An 18,531-nucleotide genomic window follows, 5' to 3' on the forward strand; every position below is an offset into this window, starting at 1 on the left:
AGATTACTTAAAAGATTACTAGGTATAAATGATTACTATGTTTGATAAAATTTGATAAGTATAAATAATTATTGTGTTTGGGTAAAGCTAATAAAAGATTACTAGTAAATTATTTTACTTAAGTACCATTAAATATAATTATTTTAAATATTTTTTATATTATTTGTCATATTAGTTAAAAATAAATTTATTTTTGTTTCAAAAAATTAATAAATAATAATATAATTATAATTAAATCAAAATTACTTTGATAATCTTTAAATACATAGGTGAAAGTGATAATCAGATTATCACCTATATTACCTGCCACGTCAGCATTGATAATAGAAGATTACTGTAATATTTTGTTACTAACAAACCAAACAAAGAAATAAAAGATAAATTACCAAAGTAATATTTAAATACTGGAACCAAACGCCCTCTTAAAGTAATTTATCTTTAAGATAATCTTTCAATTTTAATAATAAAATATTTCTCAATCCAAACACCCCCCTTAAGGTTAAATACGTAATTTACTTTGAATTAAACCTAGAACTTCAAAATAAGTGCTCCATTTACACACTTACTAAGTGATTAAATTTTTAGATACCAATTTTTCATATCCTTTTTAAAAGGGAAAAAAATATTTTCCTATTTGATTAAGCATTCTATAATTTTTAAACTATTTGTTTATGGGTATTAATAGAATAAAAGAGTACTAAAATAATGTGAGAAAAATTTCAAGTCATGTGTTTCTGAACTTTCTCGAAATTCCATAAAACCCAAAACATATAACTATTTGACAACCTCCCCCACTGAGCTTTGGCTTCTAACTTTCACTTTCTTTCTCCTCCGGCTTGCTAAATTGCTAGACTGTCAATATGTCTCTCACTGCTTTCTTCCCTTTTATTTCTCCCTTTCTTTCTATATCTAAACAACATTTGGATTGATTGGTCGATGGACTGAGAATGCTGTTTGCCTTTTGATCAATGGCATCGTATCGCTTCCAAGCCAAGCAACAACAACAACAAATACATGTTAACAAAATTTTTCAAATCAAATAAACAAAATATTTACTATCTCTTTCTTCGTGACTGGTGAGTGATGATGATTATGATTTGATTGTGATTTTTTTGTCTAAACATTTGAAAGTTTGTTTCTCTCAGATCTATATATGAAAATTTGTCTCAACTTTATCCATACAGGATTGTCTCTTAATTTGCTTCACTTTTCTTCTCTTTGAAACTAAGTTTTCCAAGGTGGAAATATAGCTACTGTTTGAAGTTTCCGTTGCAGTAACTGCTCTCAGAAGTTGTTAATCTGTTTACGGATATAATTTTTTTAGTGTTTGACTTTTTTTAAATCATTTTATAATTTCTTGGCATTTTTTATCTGTTAGTAATTTTGTCATTTTTAAAATTTAAAATTTCTGTTTGGCGGCCGAGAAAATCGAGGAGAGGAAAAGCGAGGTGTCATGTGAATAAGAAAGTCAATTCAAAACTATTCTTGTACTCTCTACTCTTGCATTTTATCTTTTATTTTCAATTTGTACTCTTGAGTTTTCTGTTTGGATTCTGAGAAAATGGTAGAGAGTAAAAGGTTTAAAAATCGTAAAAATGAGAGTCAACCCAAGTTAATATTATTCTTGATTTTTCACTTTCTATAAAGTTCCGCGTGAATCAAGAAGAATTAATTTTCGTATTATTTAAAAATTTAATTATTTTGTTTTCAGTGGTTTGAAGAATTGAAGTGGAATAGCAATGTCATCAAATCACAGATCGAAATCGAAGAGATTAGATTCAACCAATTCTAAAGGCGCTAATTCTCTATCTTCAACGACGTCGTCTTCTAAGCAGTTTCTAGAGACATCTATTGATGGGCTGAGCTCTCCCGCCTCTTCATCCGCTCGAAGCAAGCCTCAGTATATCTACACTGAGAACTTACCTTGCAAAGAAAATGTTACAGTCACCGTTCGCTTCCGGCCGCTTAGGTAACTTAAAATGTGCCCTTTAGGATGCTTTTTGAACTAAATTATTCTAATTTGTAAAAGTGCTTCGAAATTTGATTGCGGTTGTTTCATGGTGTAGTCCTAGGGAGATTCGTCAAGGAGAGGAGGTTGCGTGGTATGCGGATGGAGAAACTATTGTGCGAAACGAGCATAATCCATCAATAGCCTATGCGTATGGTAAATTATATATGGAGTTTATAGTAATTGAATTGTATGCTTACTAGAGGACATTTCATGGAGCAGAATCCAGAAGAAAGTAATACTCATTGTATTCAGGAAATGCAGCTGGAATTTAGTAGAAAATTTGAATTAATAAAGAAGAATCAATATTACAAGTTGAGTTGAACTGATAATATTATGTTTATATCTTTCATATTGATGTAAATTTGCCATCATTATATGAATTTAAAATAATTTTGGCCTTATGGATTTCTAGTATGGGTTCTTTGTTCATGTACTGTTTTCCTTCGGAAATCATTCAATGCATTATTCCATGTATCGCATAGTTTGGGTATAGGTATGAATTTCTGTATATATTGATCAAACACAGATGTGGTAAGGCTTAACATTAGTGTTACTTTGTTGTGTCTTGTATTGATCTTTGATCAATTGTTTTCTACCTTGTTAATGTTACTGTTGGTTTTACTTTAGCAAAGTTCTCCTGATCTTTTTCTCTGTGGAAAAAAAGTTCATTGAACAAGGGGAATATAAGATGTTCACCTTGTTAATGCTTGATTTAACATTCAGAATCTTATTTCATTTTTCTTCCTTAATGCTTCTAGATCGGGTATTTGGCCCTACGACCACAACAAGCCATGTCTATGATGTTGCTGCTCAAAATGTCGTTAGTGGTGCAATGGAAGGCATCAACGGTAATTATTGAAGATTTATATTCTTTGTAAACCTATTTTTTGCATTATTATTGCCTATGTGAACCTTATGAGATTTGCGGACCTTATGGAAACATTAAGTTTAGGTTTTGTCTTTGCACTTCAGAAAAGTTATGAAATATCATCATGGACTTTTTCCTAATCATGTAGGTTCTAGGGGTGAGCAAAATGACCAAACTGGAATTGGAACCATCGAGTACCCAACTTTCACTTCTGGTTACTACCCTAAACCAGCCTACCCTAGGTAGGTTTTAAGTCCGATTTTGTGGAATTGGCTAGTTTCCGTTCCACCTCCTAAGGAACCAAAATTGGAATTGGAACCGGAACTGGAATCTTAAAATTATTATAGATGTACAAAGATGCAAATATGTGGGTTGAAGTGTGTTTACTGCACCACACACTACATACACACAGACTAAAGAGAAACATACAGGCGAAAAAGGTATTAGAGTGACCTTATGTCCTTGTTGCTGTATGTGGTTTGAATTATTTAGAACTTATCATGGTAATTTTTGTTAAGGCACTGCTGGCCAAATGCCAAGTTGATGAAACATCACTTGCGGAATCTGTGCTGCAGAAGCTCAGAATGGTGATGGCACAGGTGAAATAACTGGAACTCAAAATGGCGAAATGCCAAGTTCCTTCAGAGGATGCCTTCTTCAACCATGCATCAGAAGCCATCAACTTGTTGTGGAAAAAGTATAAAGCAAAGATATCCACCAGACCCATGTATATTCCAAAAGATAAAGATCCTAGAAGGCTTTCCATCATTAAATCATGAGGACTACTATTGTCATAACCTGTCATTGAAAATGCTATCATTCCTAAAATTATCCCTATTGGCATTGTTACCGAGAACATGAAGCACATGTATGCCATTGTTCCAATATTAAGTTTTAGGTACCCAAAATCGGAATTAGAACTAATTGGGTAGGTTCCGCATAAGAACCTACAGGTTTCGATTCCTAAATCTTAGGAACTGGCTGATTCTGATTTTGGTTCCTATATTTAGTAGGGTACTTGGACCTTTCACCCCTAGTATGTTTATTATTAATAGTGCTATGATTAATAGTTCTAGAGCAATAAGCCTATATGACATGCTGTGACGTGTTCCAAGTTGTAATTGTTTTGTTCTATCTTGAGAAATTTATCATGTAATGATTCAAAAAAAAAAATTCCTTTTCTTTTGTTTGCAATTGTCTCATGTGATAGATATGTTAAATTATGAATGCTTTTAACAATTTTTCTTTTTTTCTCATAAATTTAAAAACCATATATAAAATTAACGTCTTCAGAGGTTCAAGATCCATTGATGGACTCTCCGTTATCAAAGAGTTATATGGTCTCAATAATTAGTTATAGATGATTGTAGATTAAAATCTTATAACTCATATCAAAGAGTTTTATGGTCTCAAAAATTAATTATACGTGATACTAGATTCATCTACCAACCAATCTTTGGTATTGTCCCTTGTCCACTAGTGTATCTCCACTATCTAGGTCAAACCATAAATTAGACTCCATAGGAGTTTCACTAGGTTTACGGCACAACATCCCAATCTCCTATAGAAAATCTAGGATATGTTTTCTTTGTAAAATTGCAATGCCTCTCTTACTTCAATCAACTTCCATCTTAGGAAACATTTTAGATGCCCAAGGTCCTTTATCTCAAAATTCATGGCAAGCGCTTTCTTCACCTAATTCATTTCCTCTAGATTATCTTCTACTAGAATTATATCATCCACATTTACTAGTAGAATGTGGTTTTACCATTCATATGCTTGAAGAAGCAAGTATGATCAGCCTGCCCTTGAGTAAAACCATAAATCCTGATAACCTTTGTAAACTTCTTAATCCATGCTCTGGGTGACTACTTTAAACCATATAAAGATTTCTTCTATTTACACACTTGACTATCAAGGTCGTTTCCCTCAAATCCTGATGGTAAGCTCATGAACACCTCTGCTAAGTCACAATTTAAAAAATCATTTTTTACATCTAGTTGTTGCAAAGGCCAGTCCAAGTGTGTAGCCCGGGACAACAACACTCTAGTGGTATTCTGCCGTCTCCTTATAGTCTATCCCATATATTTTAGTAAACCCTTTAGCAGCTGACCAGGTCTTATACCTCTCAACGGAACCATCAACTCTATGTTTCATGTTAAACACCCATTTGCAGCCTAAGTCTCCTTCCCTTTAGGTAAACTCATTAGCTCCCATGTTTTATTCTTCTCTAAGACTTTCATTTCCTTCATTATAATCTAATTCCACTTAGGATGACCTAAAGCCTCTTGTAGTGTCTTAGACAATTCTACACTTGATACATTAAGAACAAATGCATGAAACCTTGAAGATAGTTTATCTTCACTTGTGTAAAAGATAACTACACAATGCAAGTACATTCATTAGAAGTTATTTGCATTATTCTTCGAATTGCTATTTTCTCAAGCATTTACAGGCCATGGTTTAGAGCAGATTGACTTTTTGTTGTCTCACCCTCAGGCACTATCTTTGCATATGGCGTGACCAGCAGTGGGAAGACTCACACGATGCATGTAAGATATGATTACTCCCACCTATTTACATATACATTTTTTATCTTGTGTACAAAAGGGGTTGCATCTCCCCTGTTTCATGATTTCTTACAGATGATAGTTCATGATAGGAAGAAGTGTAGACTCATAAAATGCATGTAAGATTTGATGACTTCTTGTAAGTTAGTGGACTTCAGCATCTTATTTTTCCTGCTCATTAGTAAAGTTCAAAATGCAGAAGTCACCGCTGCAATGATATGCTCTTCCATAAGCCGAATCTTCTGAATTTGAGTTGCTTGTGGGCCTTTTATTCTAACTATTTAAAGTTCTGAAGTAAATCTAACTTTGATAAATGTTCTACTGAAATTTTGTTCATGTCATAGAATTCTCAGACAATTGGCAAAAGGATACCACATCATATGCATTTCCAGAAGTTAATAAATATATTATATTGAAGTTTATCATGTCTATAACTTAGCTATACAATCCAAAAATATCTATACAAATTTAAGACTTAATGGGAAGCTATATCGTTCAATGCTGTGTAGAAGTTTGTTATTTAGTGACTGGTCGAACTGTGAGTTTGGATTTTATTATAAATTACTGCTGTGCTTACATGCTAACATGTGAATGGCAGGGTGATCAGAGGTCCCCTGGAATTATACCATTGGCAGTAAAGGATGCTTTTAGTATTATTCAAGAGGTACTTTATTTGAAACACCGAAGGTAGAACTTTCTCTATCAGTTCCTTGTTATTATACTAATTCCATAAGATGATCCATGCTGTAGACTCCAAATCGAGAATTTCTTCTTCGAGTTTCATACTTGGAGATCTATAATGAGGTGATGTTCCCATTCTCATTTTTAAATTTATTGAACGATGCTGCACTGTTTCCTATCTTTTTCTTTTTGCTTACAATGTTCAACTTAGACTACCTTCCATACTGCTTTCAACTTTCAGAGAAATTACTAAGTTTTTCTGCATTTTTAGGTTGTTAATGACTTGTTAAATCCAGCTGGACAAAATTTAAGAATTAGAGAGGATTCTCAGGTACTCAATTTTGTATATGTATCTTAACCATATCTTTTTGTCATATCTGACTTATAACTGCATTATGTATGATGATTGCTATTTTCACACTACCTCTAGTTCTGACCTTTTTATAGTGTAATGCTTTATTATGAAACTCATTAACCATAGAAAATTGAAGATGGTAAATTTTTCTGATGCATATCCGAGTTTGATTTTAGGAACTAATATCAAGTGGATTAACTATCTTTGGGCCTAGGAAAATTTATGGCTGTTTAATTCTTAACCATACTGCCCTGCAGTTTGGTTTTGCTTTACATGGGCGAAATTGTTGTCCATTGTCTGTTTATGTTAGTTGCTGCTTTCTGAGTCTGTCATAAGAAAAATAAAATTAAAACAGTGGTCATCTTGGTATTATGATCCTTCTGGTAGACACGGTCATGTCCTGACTAATAGTTGGGAGTGCCTGAAGACTATATGTTTCAGGATTATGCCGTGGGTTACTGTATCATGTCTTGATGTGCTTGGTGCTTGCATAGTGGCATGGATTGATTGCAAGGAGTAACACTGCAATAGCTATAATGTGAGATGATATGCTAAGCATGCAGTGGCTTTTGGTATTGACATGTGTTGTTTTAGTTAGATAAAATATGCAGTGTACTGGTTTGAATGGTGAACTTTGTGACAGGCCTTAGATTTAACTGTCATGATAAACGCCTTTTTGATGCTTGTCATGTAACATTGGATAAATTTTCACAAAGGCAGTATCAGAGTTATATGTACAAGAGGGTCCTCAGATTGTCTGGTTTAGATATTTGTTGGGGCTTCCACATTATGCTACAAATCAGTTTCTGATTTGAAGTAGAGCTGATTTTCCTCACATAGGGTTTAGATATTTGTTGGGTTTTCCGTAACAAAGGTACGGGTGCTTTGATTGCTTGTTCAAGCTGAAATGTGATAAACACCTGCACCTGCAATAACAAAAGTTCCACAACACAAACCAAATCTCACACATGCACAATCGATGGAACAACCCAAACACACACAAAGCTTCAATTCACAAGACAGAACCAGTAGAAAAGCAGCTCCAATGGGAAGAAAATTATATTCCTAGAACACTAATGTCTACACTTCCGTCATACAATTAATCTCAATAACAAGCCTAACCAACTATTGAAATTTGGTAGGTAGAGGAGCTGAAATCTCCCTATCAGCTAGCAGTTGTCCAATTCCTTTCTATTTCCTCTCTTCCTTCTTTCTTTCCTGTTTTCCCCCTATATCCCTTCCCATAACTAACTTTACTCTTTCATTCATTCGATAGGTTTATGTGGCATTTTCCCATCATTAGAATCTCTCCCTCAACTACATTCCTTTGCTGCCTCTTTTTTTTTCTTGGGACCGCATCTCCTCTTATACACTTTCCAACTTGAGGCTCTATTAAAATGTAAGAATATTCATCACAACTTCCAAGTGCAAGAATGTCAACATGTAGACCTTTACTTCTACTGGGCCTTTTACATCTAGTAATCCTCTAAGTATCAATTATATTAATCAGAATTGCCTCTTGAGTTTCTGAAGCTATTAGGTCAACTTTCTGGAGATGTTAGCAGTAGCTTCTTCAGCAAGTGAACTACATGTTCTAGTTTGACACCTTTAACTGTATCACCTGTTAATAGTGGTGGAAGTTTTATGGATTGCCTTTATACCTGTTAGTAGTTAATGGTGGAAGTTTTTTGGATTATTTTTGTACCTGGTACCAAACACTCTCAGTAGTCATCCTCTTGTATTTCCATGTTTTCTAGAAATGGTCTCTGTTAGTAGTTAATGGTGGAAGTGTTAATGGGGGACTTGAAGATGTTGAAAACTGGCGTTCTGCATTTTTAAGTGCATTAGATATGTAATTGCAGTATGGAGTAAGCGTTATCTTGGATTGAAACTCCTTGAGATTAAGTTTGGTGACATGATGCGCAAGGCTTGTTGGAAACTGCACAGACGATCCCTGTAAGTTATGAGTTTGATTGGTTAGTTAGGGATGCTTTCATTTGCTTTTGCACGAAAGGACGGGGATGTTTGGTTTTGGTTGATCTTCTGGTTTGCTTTGCTTAGTAGATGCATGTTTGAGTGGTATTTTGGTTTTAAGGAATCAGTATTTTGCAGATGGTTATGCAAAGTACTTGTGTCTCAAAGTTGGAGAATCTATTTACAGATCTGGATTATTAAGTGCTTGGCTTCTTGTTTGAGGATCATTTTATGTTTAAGGGATTTTTGGTTCAAAGTGTTTTGAAGTTATCACCCTTATTTGAAGGTAGTTTTTATTGTTCATATGCTTGGTCAAGTACCGTTGTAGCAGTGTGCTTCTCCATTCCTCTTTATAAGCAAACCGATCTACTCGTTTGATGCTCAACAGGAACCATTGGAAGGTGACTAGTGTATATGAGTTAATGAATTCAACAGCAGCTTTCTGCTTGGAACAATTTTTAAATTTTGCTTTGGTTGGGATAAAGACACTGTTTAAGATGGTTTCACTTAGAATGCCTTGCTGCTCAGATAACTTTTCGTGCAGTAATCTGGAACTTAAGGATTATTAATTTTTTTTATCAGAATCTTGTTTATTAGGACTTTGGAATTATCTTTATTTTCAAAACATGGGTTTCTGTCCTTTATTTTAATATGTTTTTCTCTGCTTATGAAGACATCATTCTTTTGTACAGGTTGAATTTTAATTAGGTTTTGGCAACCATACGTGGGCATTATGCTTTGTTTCATCCAAACATTGATTAAGTGTTATAGTAAAAATTGGTTTTCTCTAATGATTTTCTCTGTTCTTTCCCCTTTCATAATTCATTTTTCTCTTTCCTGTCATGTCATATATCATCATCCTTTCTGTTGCTGTTATTAAATACATCATTTGTGGTATAGCTTTTGGTTAAATGTGTACTTGTGGTATAGCTTTTGGTTAAATATGTACCACGTGCAATAAATTGGCACCAGCTTTTGTCTATAGCTTCTCTCTATGGGAGCATGTGAACAGATCTTTATAATCAATTTATCCATATTTGATTTTCTTTTTCAATTGTTTCAACTCTTGGTTGCCTAAATGTTGAAGAATGTGCTATTTATTTATTTCTTGGTTGATGGTTTTAGGGGACCTTTGTTGAAGGTGTAAAGGAAGAAGTTGTATTATCTCCTGCTCATGCCCTTTCCCTTATAGCAGCTGGAGAAGGTAAAATTTCTTTTTTACTTTGTTATATGCAGGAAGGGACAAAAATTCAGGGAGGTGAATATATTTAGCAGTATGTTGTTTTTTTAAATTATATAGAGTGTTTTCAGAAGCTGGCTAGCATTTGTTGTCAGTTGATTGTGGATGCCATTACATTGAATGGTCTATTTTTAATGATACTATTCATGAAATTTATATCTAGAACTTGGTTTTTGACAACAGAGCACAGACATGTTGGTTCAACAAATTTCAATTTACTAAGCAGTCGGAGTCATACAATATTTACTCTGGTATTCTCACCATTGTATTGGTACAATCACTTCATATGCTTATTGCCCTTTTTTATGCATTATGACATTTTGATCTTCCATGTAGACAATAGAGAGCAGCCCATGTGGAGAAAATAGTGCCTGTGAAGCTGTAAATCTGTCCCAATTGGTAGTATCTAATGCCTTATCACTGGGATCGACTTTAGTTATTTGTTGTTTACCTATTACTCATATTTCAATAATAACCTCATATTCAGTACTTTATTGCTTTCAGTAATATGTTTTAATTGCCATGTCATTTAATGACTATGCTTTTTTTTTAACTTCTCCCATTTTTCTTTTACCTGCAGCACCTCATCGATCTGGCAGGTTCAGAGAGCTCAAAGGCTGAAACTGTTGGTGTGAGACGGAAAGAGGGATCTTATATAAATAAAAGCCTGCTAACTCTTGGAACAGTGAGGCCTTGTATACTGTTGTTGTTCTGGCCATGTCAATAGTTTGGATGTTATCGGGCCTCTAAATGCTTCCTCTTTAGTCAATAAATAAATGATTCACCGTATATATACATGTCATGTATCTTCCCGTGCACACATTATATTGTAATTTATTTATGCATATATGTATGTACATGTGTAAAGTGTTTATAGATTTGATTCTGTTACTGTTGCTTGTTCTTGTATTTTTGTTGTGCTATACGAATTACATGGTTTTAGCAATGCATTTGTGGTTGGTCTTTTTTTATTTTTATTAATTCTTGGTATTTAATGGAAGAATACTATATTATGTTATGTAACAGTAATCTCAGTTGTATTGTTGTTCATAATACTAAATTTATTGAAATGTGACTACTATATTGCTTTTTATTATAGAGTTCCCTTCTGTATATGATGATTTTACATTCATTTGGGCAGGGTTTGATCTTTAATAAAATACAAACTTATACTGGGATATATTACCTGTGATTGTTTATAGGTTATTTCAAAGTTAACAGATGGGAGGGCCACTCATATACCATACAGAGATTCTAAATTAACCAGGCTTCTACAATCTTCATTAAGTGGTCATGGCCGCGTATCTGTAAGTCCTACTATTCTATATTTGTTTATTTTTATTTTTAACTTTTTTTTAATAATAATCATGGCATGAGTTTGGGTGAATCATGGACGTACACACACATTGTCATCATAGTCTTGTGCAAGTTACTTCTTACCCCTACAGTCTTTGATCATTATCTTTGATATCTGGGATTTCAGCTCATCTGCACAGTCACTCCTTCATCAAGTAGTTCGGAGGAAACACATAATACCTTGAAATTTGCACATCGTGCAAAGCACATTGAAATTCAAGTATCTCAAAATAAGGTAATTTTCCTCAATATATGGATGTCAGAAATATCAACTTTTTTTTTTGACTGAGTAACTAAAATATACATGCAGATTATTGATGAGAAATCACTCATCAAGAAATACCAGAATGAGATACGGAGTTTAAAGGAAGAGTTAGAACAGTTGAAGAGGGGTATTGAAACAGTTCCTCAAGTCAAAGATATCGGGGGAGACGATATTGTACTCCTAAAGCAGAAGGTATGCCTATGGTGGGATGGGTTGTAGTTTTCGCTACGGTTGAAAAGTAACTTGTTAACTTATTATTCAGTCTCACTGCAAGTCTTGCAGATAGGGATATTTGACAAATTTCTTAGATAAATCATGTTTTGTTATTTATTTAATTATTTTACCTTACAAATTTTTAAATTTTTTATAAAGAGGGGCATCCTTGTCAATTATGAGCTTGAGCAAAAAATAAAAAGGTTGATATTAGAGCAGAATTTTGTCTTTTTGTAGTAGGCTTTCTTCAAATTCTATTCCTAGTAAAAACTCTTAGATTTGTAAGGTGCTTCCACAGAGTTTTCAAAATTGTGTTTCAATATACTAGAGTTTTCCTTGTTGCAAAAAGCACAGCATATAGTTGACTGAGGCTCAGAGAGCACTTCGAGGACATATGATATAATTAATAATTTATGATACTTTTCATGGTATATTCAAGAGAGCATTGGGAACTGTCATGCCTAACCCTAGACAGTTTTTCTGGAGTAGTATTAACCTATATCAAAGTATCTAAAGTGAATTTTGAATTATTGGTCCATCTTATCCTCTCTTGTCAATGTTATTGGATCTTGTAATAGTAATTTGCATCTTTCATGTCAACATAAACATATTATGAATTAATAAGCAATAATAGCCTAATTGACAGGGGGAGCGAAATTGTAATTAGTAGGAGGCCAAAAGTTATATTCTTTTAGAATAAACTACTTGAATATTTAAAATCAAATTAAAAATAAATCTAATATCATTTAATACGTAATAATATATGATAAGTTAGAACTCCTAGTTCTGGCATCTCTGGTTTGTTGTGTTGAAGAAGTGATTAGATGTCTGTTTTCATTTTTATTTTCTCTCTATAACCATGTGATACTATTGTTGGTCTTAAAAGAGTCATCACATGACACAATTTATGTCTAAAAAGAAAGTAGTGTGTTTGACTTCCTATCATTCATTTTCTGTTGTCATGTGTGAAGCTAGAAGATGGTCAATTCAAGCTGCAATCTAGATTGGAACAAGAAGAAGAAGCGAAAGCTGCTTTATTGAGCCGAATACAACGATTGACCAAATTAATTTTGGTCTCCTCAAAAGCTTCACAATCGACAAGATTTCCCCACCGCCTTGGTCCAAGGAGAAGACATTCTTTTGGAGAAGAAGAGGTGCTACTTAATTTGGTTGTATACTTTTTGTTTTTGACCTATCACACCGCAGAACTTTAATTAATTTGTAATGATTTTCCAATTTCATTTCCTGCTCGATATTGAGGGTGTTTGTCTTACAAAGTTTGCTCACAAAACTTTGTAAACTCTGCAGCTTGCATACCTACCACACCGAAGGCGAGACTTGGTCTTGGATGATGAAAACATTGACTTGTTTGCTTCTCTGGAAGGAAATTCTGAAACTGCTGATGATTCAAGGAAGGAGGAGAAAAAGACTCGTAAGCATGGATTGCTAAACTGGTTAAAGCTACGGGTATGTATATCATTGATGTTTGGTAGTTATCAATGTTTTAAAGAGTAATCTTAATAGTTGATATCCAACAACAATCTTTTTTGTTTTCGTTTAAATTTTTAATATGAAGCATAGAGATGCATGAATCATGAGAGTTGGAGTCAGTAACATGCTGAATGATTTTCGCCTTTTTGCTTCACTTTTGAAATGTATGTAGAGCCAGTTTCAAAGCTCATTAAATTTAAATGTTTTGATCAGAAACGAGATAGTAGCTTGGGGCCATTGACTAGCACCAGTGATAAATCAAGTGGAATTAAGTCTAATAGTACACCTTCAACTCCTCAAGCTGGGAGCAGTAATTTTCAGGCAGAATCCACGCATTCTCAATCTCCGCTTACAGAAACTTCTCCACCTGCGGATATACTCTCTGAGGCTAGACAGGACAGAGAAGTTCCTGAGGATAGTTTCCTTGGACAAGAGACACCTTTGGTATTGGAAATTCTATTTTCCTACAGCTCTTTAAAATATATCTTACAGAGACAAGACTATCAACTCTTTGTGTGCATTTTGCTAATATAATATCATTTACCTCAAAATGCTTATGATTGCTGGTATAAGTGTTTTGCATTGTATTAGTCAAATGAGGGAGGGTAAGGGTTTTGTTGCAGTGAAATATAGTATTTAATCAAACGAGTAGATCATCTTCACTGCTTTCCATTGCTATTCAGCTAGATAACAGTGATATATGGTTTTGCCTTTCTGTTCTTGGCAGCTTATAGCTTGTTACTTTGTCAGCACTGTGTTTAGCCCTAGGAATCTGCATTGCAATCCTGTTTCACTTTAAAATAACTAATAACGCTATCAGAAGACTCCACCAGAGTATTTTATCTCATCTTATTTCCTGGTAGTAATGGGAACTCTTGTTTAAATTTTCATCAAGAACCACTCAATTCCCATTCCTAGACATCTCTGAGCTTACAGCTTTTGATTCCAATAATTTTTATAAGAATGGTTTATGCGTAGTCTGTAGGTCTGAAGTTCTATACCTTGTTTAATGCAGACTAGCATCAAAACAATTGATCAGATTGATCTTCTGAGGGAACAACAGCAAATTTTGTCTGGAGAAGTAGCACTTCATTCTAGTGCCTTGAAGCGATTGTCTGAGGAGGCTGCTAAAAATCCCCAGAAGGAACAACTTCAGGTAATGCATCGTCTGCTTGGTCATCTCTCTCCCCATCTGCTTTTGATGTGCCTCAAATATTAATTTTTGTGGTCCTCAATTACGTAGGTGGAGATTAAGAAGTTGAGAGATGAAATAATTTGTAAGAACAAACAAATTTCTCTGCTTGAAAAGCAAATTGCTAATTCCATCATAACTTCACACGACACAATGGATAACTCTGAAGTATCTCAAGTAAGTTTACCTTTATCTTTCCTATGTTCACTCATCTATCATTGAAGCATGTCTTTATGCTCTTTGCTGATTTATGCAGCAGTCTATTGCTGAGCTGGTGGCACAATTGAATGAGAAGTCATTTGAACTTGAGGTGATCAATCTTCTTTACATCTTGGCCCAAGAATATAGTTTAAGTAGCCCGTACAAATTATTCTGAAGTTCACATATTGAAACAATAGAATAAAGGATATAACAAATGATGTAAAACTTCCTTTCCTTACCCCCACTTAATTGTCATCACCTGTTGTTTCTAATTTAATCTGATTACTAAAATATTGTTTCGATTTCCAGGTCAAAGCTGCCGATAATCGTATAATTCAAGAGCAGCTCAATCAAAAGGTACATTTTTTTTCAATCAATGTATATATAATTGGACTTACAGAGACAACTTTGTGTGTTTGGCAATAATGTTACCAGCTAATTATAACTTGACAAATTACCGTTCTTTCAGATTTGCCAATGTGAAGGATTACAGGAAACGATTTCCTTCTTAAAGCAGCAGCTCACTGATGCACTAGAGCTGAGAAATTTCAGTCCTGTAGCCAGTTTTTCACAACTATTCACTGAAAGTTTCCATGAGGAACAGCTTCTAATCAACAAAGATATTGCTGTCTCAAAAAATACAAATGAAGACTTGCTTTCACGAGCACAGGTATTGTGGCCTTTTAATTCTTTCAAAATGTTTGCAGCTAGTCCTTGAACTGAAATCATGTAACTGCATATCATGCACATTTCTCTCCAATAGAATTCTACAAAAAAAAAAAGAAAAAAGGCTGATAAGAGTAATAACGAAATGATGTAAACAGTAAATGAAGGCCACAATCAATGATTATAATATTTCAAAATGATTCCATCTAATCATCTGTCTGAATATCTTACAACTGATAAAACCTTTACCTATTGCTGAAATTTCATTAATCGCATTTTATTGTATGACCTGGTGGTTTGCTTAAAGAAATTGTAAATACCAGCTACTTCAGCATATACATTTCATTTATGGTTTTAACGTAGGTCTTGGATCATAATTCCACTTACAGTAATGTTAATCGTTTGTTGTTTAAGTAACTTTCTTGAGATAATTAATGCTGAAAAATTCAATAGATCTGAAGCAAGTTGCTGTGGGAAAATTCTGAGCTGCAAAATATATGGACTCCAGATTAATCAGTTTTTAATTGCATTAGTTTATAGCACGGCGAATTGTATGGGTTGTCATCAGCTTGAGTTCATCATTTCAAGGTTTTTTAGAGATGTAAGTTGCCATGTTAGTCAAGCTTATGATAATTGCTTGCTTTTTCCTTATTCAGGCAACTGAGATTGAAGAATTAAGGCAGAAAGTAGCAGAACTAACAGAATCCAAAGAGCAGCTAGAACTTCGAAACCAGAAATTAATGGAGGAGAGTTCGTATGCTAAAGGACTAGCCTCAGCTGCAGCAGTTGAGCTCAAGGCATTGTCAGAAGAAATTGCTAAGCTTATGAACCATAATGAGAGACTAGCCACTGAGCTGGCTGCAGCAAAGAGTTCCCCAACCCAGCGTAGAACAAGTACCGTGCGCAATGGGCGCAAAGACAGCGGTCAGTTCAAGCGACAAGATCAAGCTGTATCACCAGACCTCAAGAGAGAACTAGCGTTGAGCCAAGAGAGAGAACTTTCATTCAAAGCTGCCCTTATGGGGAAGGATCAAAGAGAGAATGAGCTTCAAAGAAAGATTGAAGAATCTAAGAAACGAGAAGCTTATCTAGAAAACGAACTCGCAAACATGTGGGTTCTTGTGGCAAAATTGAAAAAATCCCATGGAGCCAATTCCACTGATGATTCTGAATCGACAAGAGAAACTCAGTAAGTTGATGGTTTTGTGATTTGGTTTGAGAGTTAACAAAGTAGAAAATTGCGGTGTTGTGTACTCCAAATGTGGTTCTCTTGTCATCCTTTCCTTATGGTTGATTTGATTCTTCAAATTCGTTGTACCAATTTGGCCTTCAATCTTCAGTTTTCTTTTTCCCTTTTTTTTCTTTTGTATTTATTTCTTTTTAACTCGTGCTTATGTACAAGACAAATGTTAGCTTCACATGTGTACAGTATTGAAGTTGGGAAGTTTCTCAATTATGGTTCTGGATTTCAGTATTATTATTCAAATTTAAGAAAAGAGAAAGAGAAAGAGAAAGAAATCCACTAGTAAAGGAAGGGTGTTCAAGTGCTTCTTGCTCCAGTCGACTCAATTGGGTTGTTGCAATATTTTCGAAGAGGAAAAAAAAAATTATTTATTTAGGAAAAAAAGCATTGTACTTTCTTAAATTGCCATGTGAAATGAGCATAAATTTACAAACAAATAGTTTACTTGAACATTTATGGTAAAATTAATTTAAAACATTGAATATAAATTAACTAAATGTATTATTTTATACTGTTTTTGTAATAATATTTATTATAGGTTATAAAGAAATTTAAAAAAAGAAAAAGAAAAAGCTTAATCCCAATCATTTGGTATAAGTAAAGGAGTAATCCTATCCCAATTGGCAAATTTTGAGGGTCCGATAAGGATGGTTTAGATCAAAACAAATATAAGTAAAATAGATATAAGTACAAAACGAATCATTTTAAATTAGTAATAAAATATAAATCCCGACTCAACCCATAAGGACACAGGTGAATCCACGAATAGCATATTCAACCCTTTCTCCTCTCTATGCGAAGGTCTTTTGTTGAAGAACTTTATCTGGTTACTATAAATAACATATATAGACAAGAACACAAATGGGAGATTTTTTGCGTTACCAAAAAAAGAGGGAAAGGGAGAGTTTTGATGTGCGTTAGGTTTATACCTGGGCAAATGAGGGCCTGGGCCGTTGGATTTAGAGACTGGCTTGTGCCTTGTCTCCAAATGTCGGACCTAAATCGGGCCCTGGTCCAGGCCTAAGATCAGACATTCGACTTGTTATTTTAAATAAAATTTTTAATTTATGATTATAAATTTTATAAATTTAATTATTTTAGTTTTATTAATAATTGAATTAAAAATTTTACTTAATTTTTAAATATGTCAACAATTTATCAATAATGTGAAATTTAAAAATAATTATAAGTTATAGTTATCATTAATATAAGTTGCAAATTGTAACTAAATAATGCACACATATTATTGACCTGAATTGGATGATTAAAAAGTAAATAAGGTAAATTATAATTTTTAAATTACAAATAAATGAAATAATAATTGAAATTATTACGAATAACAATTATAAATTTTATTATATTTAAACTTAATTTAATTTTAGGGTTATTAATTAAAAATTAAAAATTGTCATATTTCAAATTTCTTAGTAATTAAATTGCGTTACCACAATTTATAATGATATTTGAATATACAAGGGCTGTGAAACAACATTCTAATTAATCTTAATTTAAAAATCATATAAATAATAAAATATTTATAAAAAAAACTTTAATTATGTAACACGTGATAATTTATAATTGTCCATGAAAACTTCCCCAATTTATCAGAAAACATATAAGAATGAGTTTAAAGATAATTGGTGTGTTATCATAAAATGATATCATGTGAGATATGTCTTCTTAATTAAAGTTCAAATCAGATTACCGATGAAACAATAATGCATTTGCGATGAATGGTTATTCAACCACTTAAGTTATCTTATTTGACATGATCTTTATATCGTCCACTTAATATGATATAAATACGCGTACACAATTCATATATGAGTGTTCAATAGGACAAACTCTCAAATCTCACAATACTTTGTCATTTTCTTTAATTCAAAAGTGTCAACATATATAAAATGATTAATATAGCCTTACTACATATTTGTGAGCATTATATATCACACAACAAATGAGTTGTTATTCTACTTTTCAATTGTTTACACACATTACGATTTAATCAATCTCAATTAACCTAAATCTTTTCAACTCATAATTCATGTTATAGATTACACAACTAAGGGTACATATTCTCATCAAGTCGCTTTATTTGTCGATATAAAATTATATCATTTCATATTCTGTTAATACATACAACTCAAGAGTAAAATCATCATTTTAGTCTAACAAATAGATATACAAGATTGATACTTAATCATA

At 33.3% G+C, this 18,531-nt stretch overlaps 1 protein-coding gene across 4 annotated transcripts; it reads left to right on the forward strand.

The window, feature by feature from the left end:
- The first annotated feature begins 780 nt into the window (after positions 1 to 780).
- LOC123221729 (kinesin-like protein KIN-7K, chloroplastic) lies at positions 781 to 16,536 on the forward strand. Of its 4 annotated transcripts, none has more exons than XM_044644655.1 (24): positions 781 to 1,076; positions 1,712 to 1,969; positions 2,067 to 2,164; positions 2,770 to 2,859; positions 5,379 to 5,431; positions 6,048 to 6,113; positions 6,200 to 6,253; positions 6,402 to 6,461; positions 9,585 to 9,663; positions 9,883 to 9,950; positions 10,036 to 10,098; positions 10,280 to 10,384; positions 10,902 to 11,006; positions 11,183 to 11,290; positions 11,366 to 11,512; positions 12,505 to 12,687; positions 12,842 to 13,000; positions 13,238 to 13,468; positions 14,040 to 14,180; positions 14,268 to 14,393; positions 14,476 to 14,526; positions 14,727 to 14,774; positions 14,887 to 15,087; positions 15,740 to 16,536. In XM_044644655.1, exons 2-24 carry the CDS (start codon positions 1,740 to 1,742, stop codon positions 16,274 to 16,276), a joined length of 3,003 nt encoding a protein of 1,000 aa, XP_044500590.1. In that variant the 5' UTR covers positions 781 to 1,076; positions 1,712 to 1,739; the 3' UTR covers positions 16,277 to 16,536. The 4 variants fall into 4 exon arrangements, with proteins under 4 accessions (XP_044500590.1, XP_044500569.1, XP_044500576.1 ...); XM_044644634.1 differs by having other exon boundaries at positions 782 to 1,076; positions 14,473 to 14,526; XM_044644641.1 differs by lacking the exon at positions 781 to 1,076 and adding an exon at positions 1,424 to 1,487 and having other exon boundaries at positions 14,473 to 14,526.
- The last annotated feature ends 1,995 nt before the right edge of the window (positions 16,537 to 18,531 follow it).

The sequence above is a fragment of the Mangifera indica genome, chromosome 1 (assembly GCF_011075055.1).
Source record: "Mangifera indica cultivar Alphonso chromosome 1, CATAS_Mindica_2.1, whole genome shotgun sequence".
NCBI lineage: Eukaryota > Viridiplantae > Streptophyta > Magnoliopsida > Sapindales > Anacardiaceae > Mangifera > Mangifera indica.

Excerpts from the sequence above, each read along its gene's own strand:
- LOC123221729 (XM_044644634.1), top strand. The coding sequence starts at position 1,740 with ATGTCATCAAATCACAGATCGAAATCGAAGAGATTAGATTCAACCAAT. Across the intron at positions 14,394-14,472 it reads ATAACTCTGAAGTATCTCAA|CAGTCTATTGCTGAGCTGGT; the intron begins GTAAGTTTACCT and ends TGATTTATGCAG. Across the intron at positions 14,527-14,726 it reads AGAAGTCATTTGAACTTGAG|GTCAAAGCTGCCGATAATCG; the intron begins GTGATCAATCTT and ends TTCGATTTCCAG.